The sequence below is a fragment of the Rhinoderma darwinii genome, chromosome 2 (genome assembly GCF_050947455.1).
Source record: "Rhinoderma darwinii isolate aRhiDar2 chromosome 2, aRhiDar2.hap1, whole genome shotgun sequence".
NCBI lineage: Eukaryota > Metazoa > Chordata > Amphibia > Anura > Rhinodermatidae > Rhinoderma > Rhinoderma darwinii.
This window is the reverse complement of record NC_134688.1, coordinates 467,890,869-467,911,205: the sequence shown is the minus strand read 5'-3', so window position 1 is coordinate 467,911,205 and position 20,337 is coordinate 467,890,869. Positions and strand designations below refer to the sequence as shown.

Here is a 20,337-nt window from a genome sequence, read left to right as displayed (position 1 = left end):
AAAATAGCTGAAACATAAAAAAGCTTATTTTTTTTACTATTTTCAAACTTTATGAATACAAATTCTAAAATAGCAATAAAGGTGTGTATAAAAACGATAAAATATCACGTCGTTAGCCCAACAAATAAAAAAGTTATAGCCATTTAACCAACACGTGCTAAAAATGGCTAAACGGTGTCTGGTCCTGAAGGCGCAAAATAGCCCGGTCATGAACTGGTTAAGATAAATTAAGAATTTTGCTAGTTTTGTTACCAGAGAGCAGTGCATTGTGGGTGTTTAGATGACTGTGGCAAAGTTAGTGCTCAGATGTAAGATCACATGTCTGACAGCAGGGTGGAGCCAAACTGCTGTCTGTTTCCAAGGGCAACCAACAGAATTTTTAAAATGTCTTTGTTCTGATGTTTTCCAGATCTCATTTGCCCGGGGAAAGGAATACCTGAAGCACATTATGGATGTCCACGCTGAGAATGGCTATGACTGCAGCATATGCCACAGGAGATTTGCACTCAAAGCAACTTACCATGCACACATGGTGATCCACCGCGAGAATCTACCGGATCCCGAGGTGCAGAAGTGAGTGTGTATTCCTGTCGTTCTCTCTCTTTATGTGCTCGTATCTCTCTCCTCCGTTCTTTGTCTGGCTCTGCTGTGCCCTCCCTCGCCGGTTGTGCCCTCCATCAGATAATCCATGGCCACACATATTAGGTATCCCACGGACATCAGGCATTTAGGATTTCAACATGCCCAATTCTTTGTTCTGTGAGATAAGCGTTGCCAGATGTCTCTGGCAGCTGCCTATCCCCCTCTTTAAGAGTGTTACATTTATATCTTCCAATATACCCTAAATCATGACTTAACCAACTACACCACAGTATTTACGTTTCTCTAGTCCCGCCCCTTCTTTCAACCGTGACGGGAACATTTCACCATGAACGTTCAGTCCAATCTGCGGCCGTACATGGCTAGCTGTCAATCAGGACGAACCGCTGGACTACTAAGCCCAGGATGAGCAGGGATTTAAATGAATAAAGCACACGTTATTCTGAATATTTTGCCATAAAGCTACACTATTGGGACAAAAGTATGTGGACCCCCCTCCTAATTATTGATTACAGGTGTTTCAGCCACACGCTTTTCAATCAGGTGCATAGAAAAGGCAAACAGCGATGCAATCTCCATAGACCACATTGTTAGTAATATGGGTCGTATTGTTCTAGGTGCCACCTTTGCTACAAGTCAGTTTGTGAAATTTCTGCTCTGCTAGATCTGCCCTGGTCACCTGTAAGTGTTATGATCTGCTAGATCTGTCCTGGTCACGCGTAAGTGTTGTTATCTGCTAGATCTGTCCTGGTCACCCGTAAGTGTTGTTATCTGCTAGATCTGTCCTGGTCACCCGTAAGTGTTGTTATCTGCTAGATCTGTGCTGGTCACCTGTAAGGGTATGTTCACACACACTGTTAACGGACGTAATTCTGGCGTTTTTGCCCCGAATTACGTCCGAAATAGCGGCGCCGAAGCGTCGGCAAACATCTGCCCATTCATTAGAATGGGTCTTACGATGTTCTGTGCACACGGTCATTTTTTTTACGCCCCGCTGTCAAAAGGCGGGGCGTAAAAAAGACGTCCGCGTCAAAGAAGTGCCTGTCACTTCTTCAGACGTAAATGGAGCCGTTTTCCATTGACTCCATAGAAAAACCCCTCATTTACGTCTCATTCTCCTGAAAACAGCCCCGTAATTTCAGCTGTTACGGATGCTGCTGTGTGAACATACCCTAAGTGTTGTTATTATTATCTGCTAGATCTGCCCCGGTCACCTGTAAGTGCTATTATTATCTGCTAGATCTGCCCCAGTCACCTATAAGTGCTATTATTATCTGCTAGATCTGCCCTGGTCACCCATAAGTGCTGTTATTATCTGCTAGATCTGCCCTGGTCACCCATAAGTGCTGTTATTGTAATGTAAAACTGAGTAGGAGTAACGACGTGTAAACTCAGTCGGACCGCCGTGTGCTGAAGTGCCTGGTGCGTAAATATCTCCGATCTTCTACCAGAATGCATAGTGACTACTGTAACACTTGGTGGAGGAGGCGTAATGGTCTGGGGCTGTTTTTCAGGGTTTTATCCCTTCTTTCCGGTAATGGGGTAATGTTAATACTACAGCAGACCGACATTTTGGACAATTCTAGCTTCCACCTTTGTGGTAACCGTTTAAGAGTTCGGCACTTTTCTGCTCCAGCGTGTCTGTGCCCCATAAAGCCGTGGTTGGTTGGTTGGGGGAGTTTGGTGTGGAAGAACGTGACTGGCCGCACAGATCCCTGAACTCCACTCAATCCAACACTTTTGGGATGAACTAGAATGGAGATTATGGGCCAGGCCTCTCCTCCAACATCCGTGTTTGAACTCCTAAATATTCTTCTGGATGAATGGCCAAAAATTCCCAGACACCCCAAAATCTTGTAGAAAGTCCCCAGAAGACAGGAGGCTGTTATAGTCGCAAACGAGGCCCAGCTCCGTATTAATGCCCATGGTTTTGGAATGGGATGTCCAACAAGCTCCTATAGGCATCATGGACAGGGGTGCACATACTTTTGGCCAGATAGTGTGTATATCAATCTGCACGGCCCCTCCTATAACGTGATGCCCTCAGATTGGCCCTATGTTTGATGTAACCGGTTCCCTTAAAAATTCAACTTAAATTCCTTTTATTCTCGAGGGTATGTTCACACCGCTTATTTTCAGCCGTTTTCCGGGCCGTAAACCGACCTAATATACGGCTAAAAAAATCGGAAGCAGAACGCCTCCAAACATCTGCCCATTGATTGCAATGGGAAATACGGCATTCTTTTCCGACGGGGCGTTGTTGTACGCGGTCGTTTTGAAAAACGCCCGTCAAAAAAGTGCATGTCACTTCTTAAGCCGTTTTTCATTGACTCCGTAGAAAAACGGCCGTAAAAAACTCCACGAACAATGCGAGTTGCTAAAAAAAAAAGGCTGAAAATCAGGAGCCGTATTCCCTTGAAAACCGCGCCGTATTTTCAGACGTTTTTTATTAAGCGTGTGAACATACCCGAATTCTTACCGGATTATCAAATATTCTAAATGATCGGATGGTCAGAGAAAAGTCAGCGGTAGAGAAGTGTAATGAGGGCGGTCCAAATGCAAAACCAGTGCTGGATTATCAGACTTTCCGGATTATGGGATGCCGTAAGGAAGGAATTTTACAGCCCGTTTTACTTCTCTGTTTCCCTGCAGGTATATTCACCCCTGTGAGGTTTGTGGCCGAATTTTCAATAGTATAGGAAACCTGGAGAGACACAAACTCATCCATTCAGGTACGGACCCCATCGATATTGTCCCCTCATTGGTGTAATGGCTCCGGGTGCTTCCATGGCGGCCGCTATCTCCTGACGATTAAACGTATTGGTTTCAGGGGTGAAAAGCCACGGCTGTGACCAGTGCGGGAAATCTTTTGCCAGAAAGGACATGTTAAAAGAACATATGAGAGTCCATGACAACATCCGGGAATACCTGTGTGCAGAGTGCGGGAAAGGTACAGGATTGAGATATTTCGTATATGATCACATTTTTATGGAGTGATCAGTGCTGGCTGTTACAGATGTAAAGTTTCACTACTACATGACAACACTTCCTGTCAGCCATCTGAGCTTGTCCAGCACTGTCATAGGGACATTGTATGGATGCGAACCACCATCCTCATCAATGTCTAAATCCAAACTGGCTTCAGTAGGGTCCGTTCTATATGTTCACATTGATGTAAATGCTGATTAGGATCTAGACATTAGGTCTCGTTGATTAAAACTGACTAAGAGTAAAACTGTCCTGGTTACCCATAGCAACCAATCAGGGCTCAGCTTTCATTTTTTAAAATGCTCAGGGAAAATGAAAGCTGAGCTCTGATTGGTTGCTATGGGCTCATCGTTTTACTGGTAGGCATTTTTGATAAATGAGGCTCAATGTTTCTATGACAAAACTGAACCGGATAAGAGCCCAATAAGTGCGCGCATAACACAACAAAGATGTATAAAGAATTAGTCGTGCCTACTAAAGGCTCGATTACACGTGCCAATGATGGGGCAAGCGCTCGTTCATCGGCTGGTCGGATCTTTTATGCAGACAAAAATAAATGGTCGCTAGTCAGCAGCACGTCTGCGCGTGTAAATGGGATGTGCTGACGACATGATGGAAATGTCTGGGGACAAACAATCGCATTAACCATCGCTCGTCCCCATAAATTATTGATTGATGCTCCTTGTAATCATTTTTATTTATATAGCACCAACATATTCTGCAGCAGCCTACTGTTCAGGGGGTACATTGTACAGACAATATCTGACATATAATATTGAGAAAACGAAGTGAGGACCCTGATCACAAGAGCTTACAATCTATGGGGATTAAATGAGGTTTAAAGGGTCTCTGTCACCAGATTATAAGTGCCTTATCTCCTACATAATGTGATCGGCGCTGTAATGTAGATAAACGATCATTTTTTAGCAAGTTATGAGCAATTTTAGATTATGCTAATTAATTTCTTAATAGACAACTGGGCGTTGTAAAGAGAAGTGTATGACGGTGACCAATCAGCGTCATGCACTTCTCATTGTTCCAGCTGGTTTCACTGCACACACAGCGTGATCTCGAGATCACGCTGTGGTGTCATTCACTACGAGATCACGCTGTGCTGTGTGTAAGTCCCACAGAAACGCTACCGAAGTGTCGGGATTTTGAATAGACATCGCGTCCTGGCTGGATGTGATGTCTATTCACTCTCGAGACACTTCGGTAAAGTTACTGTGTGAGTGACAGCAGATGGTGAACAACGCAGGATCACTATGTGCTGAGTACATGAATGGGGAGAAGTGTATGACGCTGATTGGTCACTGATTGGTCAGCATCATACACTCCTCTGTACAACGCCCAGTTGGTAAAAAGTAAAACACGCCCAGTTGTCTATTAAGAACTAATTAGCATAAATCTAAAATTGTTCATAACTTGCTCAAAAATGATCGTTTTTCAAAATAAAAACCACTTCTGTTATCTACATTACAGCGCCGATCAGACTATGTAGGAGACAGGGCACTTATAATCTGGTGACAGAGCCTCTCTAAGTACAATAGTCCGGCCAACTTTTATACATTTGAGGTAGTACAAATAAAGCTGCATGAGCCGGTCACCAGCCAGTGTCTGTGTATGACAGACATAAAGTGCATTAGGGTGCAAGGTGTGTGTGGGGGATACTGCTGAATGAGAGGGTCAAGTTCTGATGACTGATGTAAAAAAGGGGGGCCAGGGAAACCTGTCCGATCAGGGAATGTTATAGGCCGGTCTAAAATGTATTTTCAGGGCACGTCTAAAACTGTGGATATTGAGAATTAATCTGATTGTCTGGGGTAGCGCATTCCAGAGGACGGGTGCAGCACGAGAAAAATCCTGGAGACGGGAGTGGGAGGTTCGGATTATGGAGGACTTTAATCTAAGGTCGTTGGCAGAACGTAGAGCCCGAGTAGGGTGGTAGACAGAGATGAGGGAGGAGATGTAAGGAGGTGCAGCACTGGGGAGAGCTTTGTGGGTGAGAGTAATAAGTTTGAATTTTATTCTGAAGGGAATGGGCAACCAGTGCAGTGACTGGCACAGGGTAGAGGCGTTGGTGTAGCGGTTGGTCATAAAGATGAGCCTGGCTGCTGCATTGAGGATAGATTGGAGAGGGGAGAGTTTAGTGAGAGGAAGACCGACTAGTAATGTGTTACAGTAGTCAAGACGAGAGTGAATCAGAGCAACAATGAGAGTTTTGGCAGTTTCCTCAGTAAGAAAAGGGCGGATTCTGGAGATGTTTTTGAGGTGAAAATGACAGGAGCGTGAAAGTGATTGTATGTGAGGAGTAAAGGAAAGATCTGAGTCAAAAATAACCGAGACAGCGGGCGTGCTGCTTAGGAGTGATGGTAGTGATAGAGACAGCGGGCGTGCTGCTTAGGAGTGATGGTAGTGATAGAGACAGCGGGCGTGCTGCTTAGGAGTGATGGTAGTGATAGAGACAGCGGGCGTGCTGCTTAGGAGTGATGGTAGTGATAGAGACAGCGGGCGTGCTGCTTAGGAGTGATGGTAGTGATAGAGACAGCGGGCGTGCTGCTTAGGAGTGATGGTAGTGATAGAGACAACGGGCGTGCTGCTTAGGAGTGATGGTAGTGATAGAGACAGCGGGCGTGCTGCTTAGGAGTGATGGTAGTGATAGAGACAGCGGGCGTGCTGCTTAGGAGTGATGGTAGTGATAGAGACAGTGGGCGTGCTGCTTAGGAGTGATGGTAGTGATAGAGACAGCGGGCGTGCTGCTTAGGTGTTATGATAGTGATAGAGACAGCGGGCGTGCTGCTTAGGAGTGATGGTAGTGATAGAGACAGCGGGCGTGCTGCCCAGGAGTGATGGTAGTGATAGAGACAGCGGGCGTGCTGCTTAGGAGTTATGATAGTGCCACACACAGAGATGGAGACATCAGGTTTAGGGAGGTTAGTAGATGGTGGGAACACAAGGAGCTCAGTTTTAGAAAGATTCAGTTTCAGATAGAGAGGACATGATGTTAGAGACAGCGGACAGACAATCACTGGTGTTCTGTATTAGAGCAGGGGTGATGTCACGGGAAGAGGTATATAATTGGGTGTCATCAGCGTAGAGATGGTACTGGAAGCCAAATCTGCTGATGGTTTGTCCAATAGGGGCTGTGTAGAGAGAAAAGAGCAGCGGACCTAGGACTGATCCCTGAGGAACCTCGATATCAAGGGGAAGAGGAGAAGAAGTGGAACCAGCAAATGACACACTGAATGAGCGGTCAGAGAGATAGGAGGAAAACCAAGAGAGAGCCGCGTCCTGGAGGCCAATAGAGTGGAGCATGTTAAGTAGAAGTTTGTGGTCTACAGTGTCACAGGCTGCAGAGAGATCCAAAAGAATAAGGAGAGAGGATTTACCGTCCGATTTAGCCGCCAAGAGATCGTTTGAGACTTTAGTAAGGGCAGTTTCTGTGGAGTGTAGAGTGCGGAAACCAGATTGTAAGGGGTCAAGAATGGAGTTAGCAGAGAGATAGCGGATAAGGCGAGAGTAGACCAAGCGTTCCAGGAGTTTGGAGATGAAGGGCAGATTAGAGACTGGTCGGTAGTTGGCAGCGCTGGATGGGTCAAGAGTTGGTTTTTCCAGTAATGGGTTTATAATGGCATGTTTAAAAGCGGAGGGAAAGATACCAGAGGAAAGAGAGAGGTTAAATATGTTAGTCAGGTGACTAGTGACAGCCGGGGAGAGGGACTGGAGGAGGTGTGAGGGGAGAGGGACTGGAGGAGGTGTGAGGGGAGAGGGACTGGAGGAGGTGTGAGGGGAGAGGGACTGGAGGAGGTGTGAGGGGAGAGGGGAGAGGGACTGGAGGAGGTGTGAGGGGAGAGGGACTGGAGGAGGTTTGAGGGGAGAGGGACTGGAGGAGGTTTGAGGGGAGAGGGACTGGAGGAGGTGTGAGGGGAGAGGGACTGGAGGAGGTGTGAGGGGAGAGGGACTGGAGGAGGTGTGAGGGGAGAGGGACTGGAGGAGGTGTGAGGGGAGAGGGTCACTAGGGCAGGTAGTACGACGAGAAGAAGAGGAGCCTCGAGACTTCTTCAGTTATTGGGTCAAATGCTGAGAGTGAAGAAGAGGGAGTGCGGGAGGGGAGGGGATCGATGTTACTCGGGGGCTGGGAGATAATATCATGCCGGATGTTGTAAATTTTAACTTTAAAATAATTGGCCAGGTCTTCAGCACTGAGATCTGTGATTGGCGTCTGCACTTTAGGACTAAGGAGGGAATGAAAAGTATTAGAGGCGTTTTGGATTATTAGATAGTGTGGAGATGAGAAAGATGAAATAGACTTGTTTGGCGCGGTGAAGGCCAGAGTTGTACGTTCTCAGCATAAATTTGTAATGGAGGAAATCTGCTGAAAGCGGGATTGAGGCGCGTGCCAGGGTTGTCGTCGTCTTTGTCGGGTGGTTCGGAGTGCAGGGGGGGGGGGGGGGGCTGCTTCATCCAATGCATTTTTGAGAGTGTTATTATAAAGTTTGGCAGCCAGATTGGGACAGGAGAGGGAAGGGATGGGGGACAATGAGGACTGTAGACTGTCTATGAGTTTCACAGTGTTAATGGCATGTAGATTTTTGTATGTCTGATACGTAGGGATGACCTGAGGAGGCAGAGAATATGTGATAGTAAAGGAGAGAATGTTGTGGTCAGAGAGTGGGAGAGGAGAGTTAATAATGTCAGAAACTGAGCAGAGCCGGAAGAAGACCAGGTCAAGCGAATGCCCGTCCTCATGTGTAGGAGAGTTAGTAAGTTGTGACAGACCGAGGGACGAGGTTAAAGATAGAAACTGGGAGGCAGATGAGGAGATTGGGTTATCAATGGGGATGTTGAAGTCACCCATGATGAGAGTGGGTGTTGCAGAGGATAGAAATTGTGGAAGCCAGGCAGCAAAATGATCCAGGAATTGGCGGGGTGAGCCTGGGGGGCGGTAGACAACTGCCACTCGGAGGGCAAAAGGGTGAAAGAGTCTGAGGGTGTGGACTTCAAAAGAGGGAAATGTGAGTGAGGGGACCGGGGGAATGACCTGGAAAGTGCAGTGTGGGGAAAGAAGTATCCCTACTCCTCCACTCTGCCTGCTCTCAGGTCTGGTGTATACCTACTCCTCCACCCTGCCAGTTCTCAGGTCTAGTGTATACCTACTCCTCCACCCTGCCTGCTCTCAGGTCTAGTGTATACCTACTCCTCCACCCTGCCTGCTCTCAGGTCTAGTGTATACCTACTCCTCCACCCTGCCTGCTCTCAGGTCTAGTGTATACCTACTCCTCCACCCTGCCTGTTCTCAGGTCTAGTGTATACCTGCTCCTCCACCCTGCCTGCTCTCAGGTCTAGTGTATACCTACTCCTCCACTCTGCCTGCTCTCAGGTCTGGTGTATACCTACTCCTCCACCCTGCCTGCTCTCAGGTCTAGTGTATACCTACTCCTCCACCCTGCCTGTTCTCAGGTCTGGTGTATACCTGCTCCTCCACCCTGCCTGTTCTCAGGTCTAGTGTATACCTGCTCCTCCACCCTGCCTGTTCTCAGGTCTAGTGTATACCTACTCCTCCTCCACCCTGCCTGTTCTCTGGTCTAGTGTATACCTACTCCTCCTCCACCCTGCCTGTTCTCTGGTCTAGTGTATACCTACTCCTCCTCCACCCTGCCTGTTCTCTGGTCTAGTGTATACCTACTCCTCCTCCACCCTGCCTGTTCTCAGGTCTGGTGTATACCTACTCCTCCACCCTGCCTGTTCTCAGGTCTAGTGTATGCCTACTCCTCCACCCTGCCTGCTCTCAGGTCTGGTGTATACCTACTCCTCCACCCTGCCTGCTCTCAGGTCTAGTGTATACCTACTCCTCCACCCTGCCTGTTCTCAGGTCTAGTGTATACCTGCTCCTCCACCCTGCCTGCTCTCAGGTCTAGTGTATACCTACTCCTCCACCCTGCCTGTTCTCAGGTCTAGTGTATACCTACTCCTCCACCCTGCCTGCTCTCAGGTCTAGTGTATACCTACTCCTCCACCCTGCCTGTTCTCAGGTCTAGTGTATACCTACTCCTCCACCCTGCCTGTTCTCAGGTCTAGTGTATACCTGCTCCTCCACCCTGCCTGCTCTCAGGTCTAGTGTATACCTACTCCTCCACCCTGCCTGCTCTCAGGTCTAGTGTATACCTACTCCTCCACCCTGCCTGTTCTCAGGTCTGGTGTATACCTACTCCTCCACCCTGCCTGCTCTCAGGTCTAGTGTATACCTACTCCTCCACTCTGCCTGCTCTCAGGTCTAGTGTATACCTACTCCTCCACCCTGCCTGCTCTCAGGTCTAGTGTATACCTACTCCTCCACCCTGCCTGCTCTCAGGTCTAGTGTATACCTACTCCTCCACCCTGCCTGCTCTCAGGTCTAGTGTATACCTACTCCTCCACCCTGCCTGTTCTCAGGTCTGGTGTATACCTACTCCTCCACCCTGCCTGCTCTCAGGTCTGGTGTATACCTACTCCTCCACCCTGCCTGCTCTCAGGTCTGGTGTATACCTACTCCTCCACCCTGCCTGTTCTCAGGTCTGGTGTATACCTACTCCTCCACCCTGCCTGCTCTCAGGTCTGGTGTATACCTACTCCTCCACCCTGCCTGCTCTCAGGTCTAGTGTATACCTACTCCTCCACCCTGCCTGCTCTCAGGTCTAGTGTATATCTACTCCTCCACCCTGCCTGTTCTCAGGTCTAGTGTATACCTGCTCCTCCACCCTGCCTGTTCTCAGGTCCGGGGTATATCTACTCCTCCACCCTGCCTGTTCTCAGGTCCGGGGTATATCTACTCCTCCACCCTGCCTGTTCTCAGGTCTGGGGGCATGAGAGAACTGGAGACCACCATAAGATAGAGCAGCAGGAGAAGCAGTGTCAGACAGGTGTAGCCATGTTTCTGTAAGAGCCAGGAGGTTGAAGGAGTTAGAAAGGAATAAGTCATGAATAAAGGTGAGCTTGTCGCACACGGACCGAGAGTTCCAGAGAGCACAGTTAAGAGACCGGAGAAGATGTACAAGAAATGTTGAGGCGATTTGCAGGGTTTCTATGTGTGACAGGTAAGTGGTTGAGCTTGGCAGAAGAGAAGGGAGGACCAGGGTTGGGAGAGACGTCCCCTGCAGCAAGTAGCAGGAGAATGGAGAGAGACAGCAGATGGTTCTGTGATTTATAAGAGTGATTTTTGTGTTGAGCAGTGGGATGAGATGGGTTCAGGTGATTGAGGAAAGTGAATAGTGATTGGGAGCTGTACATGGGGGAAGGAGGGGGGGAACGATGTGGAAAGAGTTAAGCTAAGGCCTAAATGGGCGGTGGGACTGTAAACAAATCACAGCTACAATGAGTGAGGCAGTGAACATGTGATGGTTTTCGGAAAGGAAACAGGAAAAATGTCCAGTATAAATTATAATGTAAAACAGTTGATGTGTTTTAGTCCACATCTTACCTGTCACTTTCCCGGTCTACCTGCCATGTATAACTGCAGCGACACTTTCCCAATATGACACTTAGACAGAGATGATTCTGCACTGGGGCTGTATCCCCAACAGCGGTCGTTTCTACGGACAGTATCCGGCCGCGTAAAAGGAACTTAGGGGAGTCCTTCAATCTATTAGAACTGTCAGCTCCACCTCAACCAGTTAAAGGCACTTTTAATTTTTTCTATTCTCTTGTACTTTCGCGTTTGAAAGCTACAACTATTTGGTTATTCAAATACCGTATAGTTCGGACTATAAGACGCAGTTTTTAGCAAGAATAAATCTTGCTAAAAAGTCCCTGCGTCTTATAGTCCAAAGTCAAGGGCGCCGGTCCTCCTGACCGCTTCTTACTTAACCCCTTCCCGACCCATGACGTGCCGGCACATCATTGAGCGGGGGGGGGGATGTTTCGAGCAGGCTCATGCGCTCAGGTGTCAGCTGCATTTTACAGCTGACACGCTTCTCTAATGTTTAACTGGTTAAATTCCGCGGTCAATAGCGACCGCATCATTTATAGGAGTTTTTCCGTGAAGGGCTTTTATGACATATCCACAGGATGTGGATATGTCTTAAATGTCGGATTGATGCGGGTCCCACCTCTGGGACCCGCACCTATCTATAGAACGGGGCCCCCTACTCAATGATTACAGAAGCAGCGTAGCATGCGAGCTATGCTGTTTCCGTAACTACTATTCAGTTCTATGGGAGTTACGGAAACCGCGCTGCTCAGCGAGTTAGGCTGTTACCGTATCTCATCCATGTATTGTATCCGCGATCTAACGGTTGCTGGTTCAAGTCCGCTGGGGGAACTAATAAAATGTGTAAAAAATAAAAAAAAAGTTCGATACATTTTCAGGAGTGTAAAAAAATCTTATGTCTGAACTATTACAATATACCATTATTTAACTCGCACGGTGAACGGTGTAAAAAAATAAAATTTAAAACCCCAGAATATTTTTTTTTTGTTTTTTTAACAAATAGTTTTTTCTTTGTAAAACTAATAAAATATGAAATAGTGGTTTCCTATTTTCTGTTGTCTAAAACCTGGGTGCCTCTTACTGTCCGAAAAATATGGTCATTTTTATTTTCCAGTGATACATGGGGCTTTATTTTTATTAAATTTTTATATTCGTTTTTTTTTTTTTTTGGGGCGTAAAATTAGGGAAAACGGAAAAAAATACATAAATGAAGCAGTTTTTCACACAATTTTTTATTTTTTTTTTTTTTTATAGAAAGTAGCGCTGAAATAAATGGCGCACCCTTTACATTACGGTCATTTTTATATAGGGGAGGTTTTGGGCCGTCGGGGCAGAGCTACAGTTGTGGTTTTGATTAATGGCGCAATTTTAGTTTTGGGTTGTTTGTTTTTTTTTGTTTTTTAAATACTTTTTATACTGCACAGATACTCGCTCTCTTGTAGTCGTCTCTTGGACATAATCCACTTTATTTCATGTTAAATAATCCACAGCAGTGTTACACACCCAGAGAACGCGGCATTCTCCCTCTCCATAGGCTTCGTACACGTATCCGTTAGGGCTCCGTTCTGAGTTTCCATCACCATTGATTTCCATAGTGAGGGCTGATTCAGACGAACGTTGCGTTTTTGCGCGCGCAAAAAACGCGGCGTTCTGCGCGCGCAAAAACCTCTTGACAGCTGCGTGTGTCATCCGTGTATGATGCGCGGCTGCGTGATTTTCGCGCAGCTGCCATCATAGAGATGAGGCTAGTCGACGCCCGTCACTGTCCAAGGTGCTGAAAGAGCTAACTGGCAGTAACTCTTTCATCACCCTCGACAGTGAATGCCGAACACAATATCGAGAAACCTGTTATAAAAAAAGAAAAAGTACTTACCGAGAACTTCCCTCCCGGCCGTTTGCCTTGGTGACGCGTCCTTGGTGACGCGCCTCTCTTGACATCGGGCCCCACCTCCCTGGATGACGCGGCAGTCCATGTGACCGCTGCAGCCTGTGCTTGGCCTGTGATTGGCTGGAGCTGTCACTTGGACTGAATTGTCATCCCGGGAGGTCAGACTGGAGGAAGAAGCCGGGAGTTAGCGGTAAGTCAGAACTTCTTTTTTTTTTTTTTTTTTTTTTTTTTAACAGGTTCATGTTTATTGGGATCGGAAGTCACTGTCCAGGGTGCTGAAACAGTTTAACTCTTTCAGCACCCTGGACAGTGACTATCTCCTGACGTCGCGTACCGGAAATTTTTTTGCCGAGTTCGGCCAAAACGAGTTCGGCCGAACCTGGTGAAGTTCGGTTCAGTTGTCCGGGTTCACTCATCTCAAAGACACTCCGTTTGGATGTTTGGAAACAGAAAAGCACGTGGTGCTTTTCTATTTACATTCATCCTTTTGACAGCTGGTGCGCTGTTTCAGTCGGTTCGCACGGAAGTGCTTCCGTGCGACCTGCGTGGTTTTCACGCACCCATTGACTTCAATGGGTGCGTGATGCGTGAAATACGCGGAGATATTGACCATGTTGCGCTTTTTGCGCAGCGGACAAACGCTGTGCAAAAAGCACGGACTGTCTGTACTGCCCCATAGACTTGTATTGGTCTGTGCGTGGCGCGTGAAAACCACGCGGCCCGCATGTACCCAATACACGTTCGTGTGAATCCACCCTGATAGTGATCCAGTCCCAATGGTTTCCGTTTGTCTGTTGAGCAAGGGTTCTGTTGTTTTGACGGAATCAATACATTAGTCGACTGCGCTATTGATTCTGTCAAAACAACAGAACCCTTGCACAACAGACAAACGGAAACCATTGGAACCGTCACCATTGAAATCAATGGAAATGGATACCTATGGGCTCCATTCTGACGGGAAGCTCAGATGGAACACTGATGCAGATGTGAACGAAGCCTTAGCTGATGTATTAGCCCCAGTTACAGGGAAAAGAGCCTCCTAAAATGCACTGTAGATCTGATCTGGATCTGCCTAAGACCCAGCAGCTACCCGGCACCTGACGATCATATGATCGCCAGGAGTGGATCCGTGAGTGGAATCGCCGGCACCGCTTCCTGAGCTATATATACTTTGTGCGCCGCATATACAGCGATCAGGAAGGTAAAGATTGTAATAAACCCTCTCTGCCTTCTCTACGGAGAGTCCGGTTGTCTCCGGCAGCCATGTCTTCCCTCCTGCAACTGCAGACAGGGATGTTTAGAAACCTCTCTGCAAAGTTCTTTGCGGACCAGCTCGACATCTAAAAACATTGGGCGGTCAGCAACCGGTTAAATAGGATCTTCCGTCTATAGCTCTGACCGTTCTTTTCTCAGGGATGAAGACGAAGCACGCTCTGCGGCACCACATGAAGCTACACAAGGGCATTAAAGAATACGAGTGCATTGAGTGCCACCGCAAGTTTGCCCAGAAGGTGAACATGCTCAAACATTACAAGCGGCACACAGGTAAGAGGAGCCGTGTGTATATAGTCCTGCAGGGAGAGCGGTCCATAAAGCTCGCGGTCCTCGAAGATCACTGCATGTGCCGGGCTGATTGCTACACTGCGAATAGGCCATTATTGGGGTTCCTTGGGGTCTGATCTAGGGTAATTATGACCTAGAGCAAAATCCCGATTAATTGAACATGTAACCTCGATTACGATTATTTAGGCCACACCCCCTATTTGCATACCACGCCCTTGAATTAATATGTATCCCAGGAGCCTGCTGTATATTTCCCCCATAGTGCTCCTCACGCAGTATAATGCCCCCCATAACTGCCCTCCACACAGTATAATGCTACCTCTACATAGTATAATGCCCCCATAACTGCAACCCACACAGTATAAAGTCCCCTATAGCTGCCACCATGCTGTATAATGCCCCCAATCGTGCCTGATAAAAATAATATACATACTCAACCACTCCACCCGACACTCTGCTGCTCTATTCCACATCATGGTCTGGTACCGTATCTCAGCCCAATCCAAGCAAATGAGTCCGAGCTGGCGCTCAGCTGCAGTACCCGACACAGCCACACGGATGAGAGTGACGCTGTGGCAGGTACTGCAGCGATTCGACCTCTTTATTCTTTTGGTCGGTAGGGCTACCCCCGACTAATCGCACAATGATGGCTTATCCCATAAGGGATGATGACAGAATTGGCCACTACCTGCCACCGCATGGCGGACACACTATTAAATGCAGAAGTCGTTCTTGAGCTCTTGCCGGACTACAACACTTTGCTGAGCTGCATCTACGTTCCAATGACAATGGATTTCGGTGTATGCTGAGCCTCTTATATTGTCATTTTTCCGCACAGGTATCAAGGACTTTATGTGCGAGTTGTGTGGAAAAACATTTAGTGAAAAGAACACAATGGAGACCCATAAACTGGTTCATACTGGTAAGTAGATGCTGATGTCGTCCTAGTTCCATCGCAAATAAAGATGGAAGCCCTAAGCGATCATCTGCCCCATACGTTTCCGTTTTGGGATCACGATGCCCTTATGTCAGTGCAGAAAATATGTGATTTTCCCCCTCACCACTAGGTGGCAGCACAAACCCAGTCCATCACACGGTGCAAAAAAAAAAAAAAAGATTTATTCCCAGCTCGCCGTAAACTGAGAATAACTGGTGGCCAAACAAATGATTTATCTGCCATTCAGCTGCCGAGTATCTCGATGCCCAAAATGAACCGCTTTAAATGGTGGAAAGAGCAGGTTCCTCTAATTGATGTAGGAAGATCTCGCTCCTCCCAATGTCACCCAGTGCTCAGTGAGTTTATCACTTCGTTCCCTCTCCTATGGGGGGGGGGTTTGAGTTTGGCGATCAGCACCATAGAAGTGCGTGTACCCCGTGTATGTTCATGTAGTATTATCCCCCCTCCCCCTATATATTTTGAAGCCCCCTATATAATGTGTGTGGATCTGCTGTCTGTGTTTTTTCTTCTTTCCTGATGTAGTGGGGAAGCAGTGGACCTGCGCGGTGTGTGATAAGAAGTACGTGACCGAATACATGCTGCAGAAGCACGTCCAGCTCACACACGACAAGGTGGAGGCTCAGAGCTGTCATCTGTGCGGTACCAAGGTCTCCACCCGAGCGTCCATGAGCCGCCACCTGAGGCGCAAGCACCCCGAGGTTAGTTAAGAAAGTTGGCAGGAGTTGTCCTGACTATTCCCTGGTCATATCCCCACCCCCATACTAAAGCAGCACCTCTATGATGAGTAGATCACCGGGGATCGGCTGCTGCAACCCCTGACAATCCGGGATTTTTTTTCCCCATGATCCTTTCTGAAGTCTGTGTTAGAGACTCTGATACGGTTTAGCAAAAATGCACCATTCAAACATCCCCTAATCTGGAGGGGTGATCTATCTGAGCTTACTTCACCTCTTTTAGGTTTTTTTTGACCGCCTTAGAGGATAGCTTTTCTCCCCCTGCTGATTAGAACCCGCCACTGCATTTTCTATAAAGTGGTAGATTTCCTAAGGCTGGCGTTTTATATGCCAGTCTTAGCCGTCTGCTCCACTGGAGCCCCACCTGTTTCTGGCGTAAATTATAATACGTTTGTTGGGCCTCGGTGGCCCCACCTCTTTTCTAAGCCACGCCCCTTTTCCCAAAAGTTATGAGGGCAGCGTAAAAGACCGCAAATTGCAACTTTTGGACCTTTTAGCGACTTTTACGTAGGAAGGTTGATAAATTCCCTCCATGGTGTTTTTAAATTAATAACGTTGAAAGTGGTTTGTCCCCTTTAAGTCTCAATGACAATACAGTTTACATTTCAGTTATGTGAAATTCTGCCTTAAAGTGAATGTCCACCTGGGAATACCATTCTTTTGTCTAAATTGGTTACAAATTCTGTGCCGATTCATTTGTCAATTCATCTTTATAGCGGTCAGAGCTTTAGTTTTCTGATACAGAGCTCCAAATCACCCGCATATCCGTAGATTAAAAACCAAACATTCTAGCTACCTGCAGCCACCACTAGAGGGAGCTTACTTCATACTGTTATGCATATAATAAAACAGAATACAGTAAGCTCCTGAGCTCCCCCTAGTGGTGGCTGCAGGTAGCAGGAATTTTATCATTTAGCTCTGTCTAGGCAGGGGATTCGGAGCTCTGTATCAGGAAAACAAAGCTCCAATGGCTATAAAGATATATTATGGAATCAGTCAGCACAGAATTTAGCGCCTAAAAACATGATAATAAAAGGTGGAGATTCCATTTAAAGTTTCTTAACTTTTCAAGCTGCACAAACACGATAATCCGGAGAAACAAAAAATCTGTTGGTGATCGCCTCTGCATTTGGTCGTACAGATCATTTTAAAGTGTAAAGTTCACTCTTACATGTCTTCAGCAGTGTCACCCCCCCCCCCCCCCCCGGAATGAAGAGGCTCATGCATGTGTACTGCAGTACCATTCAGAGCAATGACAATACTGTCAGCAGAGCTCAGATCTCCATAATGAAAGTTTAATGGGTGAGGAGTACTGGAGCGATCACTGGGCCCCATTCAAGTGATCAGTAGGGGCCTCCGCTTTTGTCTTGACTGAAGATATGTGACGGTGAACTGACGCTCTAACCCACCTTTACCCTACTAATAAAACTTCCATGTAAAGATTTAATAAGATAAACCTAATCCACATCAGGTCCTTTCTTTGCGGATAGAAGATTTGAACGATCTACAAGAGCAGACAGCCATTGACGAAACCTCAGTTATTCAGGTAACCAGTACAAGGCTCGTTGTGCCCGCCTGTGGCAAATACCTCCCATCTACCCTTCTCGGTGGTGGTGGTGGTCGTCTGCTAAACCTTCACATGCTGTTGTGTTACCTACAGATATTCTGTGTCAAACCAATCTGCAGCCTCGGTAATGATGATCTCTAGCACCTCCTAGTGGTACATTGGAAGGGAATTCCACCTTAAAGGGGTTATGTGGGGACCAAAAATGATCATCAGTGTAGTCCCTGCAGTATGTGATACACTCGCTAATCTACAATCTGGTCACGTGTCGCGCTGTTTCTGAGATTTGTATAGCGCTGCCGGGGTACCGCAAGTGGTTGCACAGTCTTCCTTGATGATGATACGACTCTTCGTCATGTGACCGGCCCCGCTATGCTCTATGTACTCTGCTGTACTACTGCTCCTGCTTGTACATAGAGCACAGCGGGGCCGGTCACATTGCGAATTGCACCTTACAGAAATCTCCAACCAGCAGAAAAAGGACTTGGGATTCTTACAGGGCAAAGGGTTTCTCCGTTCTGGGAATTAAAGGGGCTTTCCAGGAAACAAAATCCATCATTGAATGATCGGTGGGGGTTCCAAAATCAGGAGAACGGTGTTTTTCCAAGCATAGTCTCCTATATGGATGCGTAACTGTGTCGGGAAAAAAAATCTTCTTTCATTATGCTGATTGGTTAAGGTCCAGGGGGTTAGATCTCCACTGATCGCACATTGATAGCTTATCGTAAAGTGAATCCCACCTTTTTATCAACATGTCGTATGGTCAAGGAAATGGCCAAAGGCAATACCCATGGTTGGGGGGCACTATTTTAAGTTTTACCAAGGAAGCCCCTCCCTGATACAGTTCTATTCTGATTACATGTATTGTCCCGGCTGGTAAATGACTTGTCCAATATTGACCAATCAGGTTGAAGGATGTCATGTGTCGTCATTGTAGCGTCCTTGTTCTATGGTATACAGGTAGGTGTGAGGGTTTACCAGGTGACTGCCCTGTAATGTGGATGTTATGTCTCCTCACAGCCAGTGTTGGATGAAGAGGATGAAGAAATGCAGCGGAGTAAACCACTGCGGCTGGCGACCACTCACACGGAGCAGGACAAGGATGGCGCCGAGGGGGAGGAGTCTGTACACGGCGACTCTGAATTTGTCCAGTATAGTAACAAGGAGGTGGAATTCAGTAATGGCACCGGAGAGGAAGACGGCTCTGCTGTGGAGACCCTGCAACAGGTCAGTGACGACCCTCTTCTGTACTGAAAGAGTTCATAAAGTGCTCAGGATGAAGTTAAAGAGGCTCTGTCACCAGATTTTGCAACCCCTATCTGCTATTGCAGCAGATCAGCGCTTCAATGTAGATCAGAGTAACGTGGTTTTTTTTTTTTGTTTTTTTTTGAAACGAGCATTTTTGGCCAAGTTATGACCATTTTTATATTTATGCAAATGAGGCTTGCAAAAGTACAACTGGGCGTGTATTGTGTATAACATCTGGGCGTTTTTACTTCTTTTACTAGCTGGGCGTTGTGACTAGGAGTGTATGATGCTGACGAATCAGCATCATCCACTTCTCTTCGTTACCACCCAGCTTCTGGCAGTTCAGACACACAGCGTGTTCTCCAGAGATCACGCTGTGACGTCACTCACTTCCTGCCCCAGGTCCTGCATCGTGTCAGACGAGCGAGGACACATCGGCACCAGAGGCTACAGATGATTCTGCAGCAGCATCAGCGTTTGCAGGTAAGTAGCTACATCGATTTACCTGCAAACGCCGATGCAGAATCATCTGTAGCCTCTGGTGCCGATGTGTCCTCGCTCGTCCGACACGATGCAGGACCTGGGGCAGGAAGTGAGTGACGTCACAGCGTGATCTCTGGAGAACACGCTGTGTGTCTGAACTGCCAGAAGCTGGGTGGTAACGAAGAGAAGTGGATGATGCTGATTCGTCAGCATCATACACTCCTAGTCACAACGCCCAGCTAGTAAAAGAAGTAAAAACGCCCAGATGTTATACACAATACACGCCCAGTTGTACTTTTGCAAGCCTCATTTGCATAAATATAAAAATGGTCATAACTTGGCCAAAAATGCTCGTTTTTAAAAAAAAAAAACACGTTACTCTTATCTAGATTGCAGCGCCGATCTGCTGCAATAGGAGATAGGGGTTGCAAAATCTGGTGACAGAGCCTCTTTAAAGGGAACCTGTCACCAGCATTTCACCTATTAAACCGACTATACCTGGTGGTAGTGGGTGAAAAATCATTTCTATATAACCTATAATTATCTTCTTAGGCCTCATGCACACGACCGTAAAAACTCCCGTTATTACGGGTCGTAATTACGACCCGTAATAACGGGCTCATAGACTTCTATTGGCGACGGGTGCCTTCCCGTTTTCTCACGGGAAGGTGCCCGTGCCGTTGAAAAAGATAGAACATGTCCTATTTCAGGCCGTAATAACGGCACGGACAGTCCATAGAAGTCTATGGAGCTCTCGTAATGACGGGTGGCTACATGTGTGCACCCGTCATTACGGCAGCGTTGCTAAGCGACGTCAGTAAATAGTCACTGTCCGGGGAGCTGAAA

General features: G+C 47.1%; 1 protein-coding gene across 4 annotated transcripts in view; it reads left to right on the top strand.

The window, feature by feature from the left end:
• PRDM15 (PR/SET domain 15) overlaps positions 1 to 20,337 on the top strand; it is a 55,556-nt gene that overhangs the window by 28,705 nt on the left and 6,514 nt on the right. For 3 of the 4 annotated variants that reach the window (XM_075854632.1, XM_075854629.1, XM_075854630.1), the window contains 8 exons: positions 410 to 573; positions 3,253 to 3,332; positions 3,431 to 3,550; positions 14,355 to 14,486; positions 15,343 to 15,426; positions 15,985 to 16,160; positions 17,668 to 17,742; positions 18,781 to 18,987. In XM_075854632.1, the coding sequence (XP_075710747.1) occupies positions 410 to 573; positions 3,253 to 3,332; positions 3,431 to 3,550; positions 14,355 to 14,486; positions 15,343 to 15,426; positions 15,985 to 16,160; positions 17,668 to 17,742; positions 18,781 to 18,987 (1,038 nt within the window). The remainder of the gene's footprint in view (positions 1 to 409; positions 574 to 3,252; positions 3,333 to 3,430; positions 3,551 to 14,354; positions 14,487 to 15,342; positions 15,427 to 15,984; positions 16,161 to 17,667; positions 17,743 to 18,780; positions 18,988 to 20,337) is intronic. The other variant, XM_075854631.1, reaches the window with a different exon arrangement.